Raw genomic sequence first — 3,687 nt, 5'->3', positions numbered from 1 at the left:
TCTTGTTAAATGAAAACTTGACAAAGTCATTTAATTAAAGCTTTCAAGTTGTGTCAAAGTGAGTCTTGATAATAATGAAACACTACATAATAATAATAATAATAATATATAGTCTAGAAGGTTAGTAGATGCTTATTGAAAGTCCAACCATTTTTTGTAGCTGCAAAAGGGCATTTTTATAGGTTTTTAATATGTAGTCATTATATTTCTTGATATTGTCATCCTAATTAAATTACATCACATGGATGTTAGGATCAAATTCATTTTGTCATGATTGCTTAAGCATTAAAATCATAAATAAGTAAATAAATAAATATAATATTTTTTTGTGATTCACTCTTTTAACATCGAGTGTTTACAGGCATGTCATCTTTTACTATTAACAATTCATCAACTTAATTACATGTAAGAAAACTTACTCTCAATCATTATACCATAGCATATAGATATATATTAACCCTCTCATAATTGATAAGAGGAATTCCTCCATAGGTTGCAATGAATAAAGGTTAATTTTTCTTGGAATTTTTAACTTTCTTCCATATATATATTAAAATCAAGGAACTTTTCCCGCAATACTTTTATTTATAACGTCAGTCCCCTTAATTATAATTTCTATAAGAATCTCATCGATTAAAAATAACGCTAATTTATAGATTAAAGACAACACTAAAATAAAAGTTACAGTATATATAAGAATAATTTTTCATTCAATTAAAAAATAATTTTGCAACTCAAATTAATTAAAAAAAATTCTTTAAATCTTACAAGAATTTTGAGTTATATCCTAATAATGGAATTTGCAATTGAGAATAGCCAATTTTCATAATTTTTATTTTGTATAAAAATAAAAACTCTCATTACATGAGTATTAAATCTAACGATAATACATAAACACAATGGATTAATTCAGTTACAAGAAATTCAAAAACATCTATAAAAATTGAGAGATAAATTCTACTCATTTCAATAGTTTAAAATGGTAAATAATTTGTAAAATATCTCAAGCACTAAACCATGCCATACCCAAAAAAAAAAAAAAAGAAATATTCACAATGAAGAAACATTCAACAATAATGACTCTTACAAATAGGGATAAATATGGCTCTCAATTCTACAGAGACCATTGCCTTCAAACTTGAGCTACCCATCAGGCCATCACTTTCACCAAAATGGTTGGAAAGAAAAACTCAAAGCTTCTCTTCTCATACCTCCCAATCCTTGTCTGTTTCTTCCCATGCAGCTGCTATTCTTCAAAGGTAGTACTGGAGGAAAATAATGGAGGAGTTGATGATAAGATCCAAGGGATGTTTGTGTTTGGAAGCTCTCTAGTTGACAATGGCAACAACAACTTCCTCCCAAACTCAATGGCTAAGGCCAGTTATTTGCCTTATGGAATAGACTTCCCTTTTGGTCCTTCTGGTAGATTCACAAATGGGAAAAATGTGATTGATCTTCTTGGTGATCAGCTTCATCTTCCTTTAATCCCAGCTTTTGCTGACCCTTCAACCATAGGAATCAGAATTATCCATGGCGTCGACTATGCTTCTGGTGCTTCTGGGATTCTTGATGACACTGGCTTACTTGCAGTAAGTCATCATCTCCACTTTGTTTTCTTTTTCCTATTGCCATGGGAAACTTCTGATTATTTATCATGTTAAACATATATGGTGTTAAATTTTGATGAATATATGCAGGGAGGGGTGATCAACTTAAATCAGCAAATTAGGAACTTTGAGGAGATTACATTGCCAGGATTAGAAATTGAAATGGGTATGCAAAGTAGGAAATTACTAAAAAACTACTTGTTTGTGGTGGGAACTGGAGGGAATGATTACTCTTTCAACTACTTCCTGAGGCCATCCGATGCAAGTGTCAGCGTTGAAGCCTTCACTGCCAATCTCACTAACTCATTATCTAAGCAGCTTGAGGTGTGCTTTCAATTCCTCTCTCTGTCTCACCAAAATAATGAAATCTTTTATCATTAATATATTTTGCCAGAAATTTTTCCTTCATTAGATTAATGATAAAGCCATATAATAGGATAAACTATTTTTCATTGCATAAATTAAACTATATTTAACTAGATGTGAATAGATATATATATATTTTTTTCTTTTTAATGAATCAAGGTCTCATTTGATTCAAATATGTATATTTATTAAGAAATTATTTGCTGAGAACTAGTATTTTAGACGTGATCTTTCATCAATAAAGATGCACAGACTTTAATTGAGATGTCACTCTAGATTGAGAGATTGAGATGGAGACAAAAAAAAAAAAAAGTCCGCCGCACGAGTACAATTGCACTAAATTTAACTGAAAATAACAAATTACCTAGTTTCAAACAAATTGAAAAATATTTAATTTTAGTCAATTTAATGGTTTGTACAGAAGTTGTACAATTTAGGGGGTAGAAAATTTGTGTTGATGTCAGTCAATCCAATTGGGTGCTATCCCATGGTCAAGGCCATACAAAGGGCTAGTAACGGCAGCTGCAACCAAGATCTGAACAGGGCAGCCCGCCTCTTCAATGCTCATCTAAAGTCACTGGTGAATGACATCAAGCCAAAATTGCCTGGTTCTTACCTTGTCTTTGTCAACTCATACAAGATCATTGCAGACATTATTAAAAATCCTGTCTCCAAAGGTAAAATTGGATGGTTTAATTTAAGGATTTGATATTACGAGCAGATAGGAATTGTAGACTAATGGCTATTTTTTTTTGGATTTTTGTGTTTAACAGGATTTGAAGACACAAGCAATGCTTGTTGTGAAGTGGGATCAGAAGGTGGTACGTTGTGCAAAAGAGATGGTAAAATCTGCGAAGAAAGGAGTAGTCATGTGTTCTTTGATGGGTTGCATCCAACAGAAGCTGTGAATATTCTAATAGCAACTAAGGCTTTTAATTCTATCGACAAAACTGAAATTTATCCTATGAATATCAAACAACTAGCCATGTATTAGATTTATAAGTTACTCAATTTTCCTCATATTCGCTAGTCTAGCTTCAAAATTTGAGAACATTAAAGGTCCCCAATCTCCATATATATATAATATATGCTTTGTTATAAAGGTGCTACTCTTGCCTAGCTAGCAACCTAAAATTCAAGCTTTGCAAATTGCAATGCTGTCCACTTGTATCTTTCTTTTGTAATGATGATGAAGCTTCATCAATAGAATCAACTATTGGTGTTTTTGCTTGTCCCACTTACAGAGATCACAGATGCTTCATCCATGGCCTTTTGATGCTGGTGATCTCAGAATCTATATAATTCCCTCCAATATCTATACTACTTAGAATCTCCTGAATGCACGAAAAGCTAAACTGAATTGCCTTCATCACTTGTTCCATATTCACATCCCGATTATCTTTGAGCCTTCTGTCAACAATTCTCCCTACATTATCCTTGTCACACTTTTCGTAAGCCCAAATTTACATTCTTTTCTGACTACTTCCTGCTGAAACTTCAAAATTCCTTCTCCCACCCACTCACCAATTCAAGCAGAACCATTCCTTAGCTGTAAACATCTGATATTGATGTTACAGGAAGATTTGCGAGCCACTCTGGTCCCAAATATCCTGTTGTTCCTCTAACTCTCACCAAGGGTTTATGAGTTTTGCAAGGCCAAAATCAGATATCGTGGCATTGTAACTCATCCAAGAGAATATTTTCAGGCTTTATA

At 32.6% G+C, this 3,687-nt stretch overlaps 1 protein-coding gene across 1 annotated transcript; it reads left to right on the top strand.

Annotated features, from left to right (window-relative positions):
* The first annotated feature begins 1,111 nt into the window (after nucleotides 1-1,111).
* LOC110655298 (GDSL esterase/lipase At4g16230) lies at nucleotides 1,112-3,190 on the top strand. The gene is made up of 4 exons (XM_021811545.2): nucleotides 1,112-1,589; nucleotides 1,698-1,931; nucleotides 2,395-2,650; nucleotides 2,747-3,190. Exons 1-4 carry the CDS (start codon nucleotides 1,173-1,175, stop codon nucleotides 2,965-2,967), a joined length of 1,128 nt encoding a protein of 375 aa, XP_021667237.2. The 5' UTR covers nucleotides 1,112-1,172; the 3' UTR covers nucleotides 2,968-3,190.
* Nucleotides 3,191-3,687: the final 497 nt, after the last annotated feature.

The sequence above is a fragment of the Hevea brasiliensis genome, chromosome 16, assembly GCF_030052815.1.
Source record: "Hevea brasiliensis isolate MT/VB/25A 57/8 chromosome 16, ASM3005281v1, whole genome shotgun sequence".
In the NCBI taxonomy this organism is placed as follows: domain Eukaryota; kingdom Viridiplantae; phylum Streptophyta; class Magnoliopsida; order Malpighiales; family Euphorbiaceae; genus Hevea; species Hevea brasiliensis.
The sequence above is the reverse complement of the archived record's forward strand: the minus strand, read 5'-3'. Positions and strand labels throughout refer to the sequence as shown.

Coding starts and splice junctions, on each gene's coding strand:
- LOC110655298 (XM_021811545.2), top strand. CDS start 1,173: ATGGTTGGAAAGAAAAACTCAAAGCTTCTCTTCTCATACCTCCCAATC. Junction 1,932..2,394: donor CATTATCTAAGCAGCTTGAG/GTGTGCTTTCAA, acceptor TGGTTTGTACAG/AAGTTGTACAATTTAGGGGG. Junction 2,651..2,746: donor TAAAAATCCTGTCTCCAAAG/GTAAAATTGGAT, acceptor TGTGTTTAACAG/GATTTGAAGACACAAGCAAT.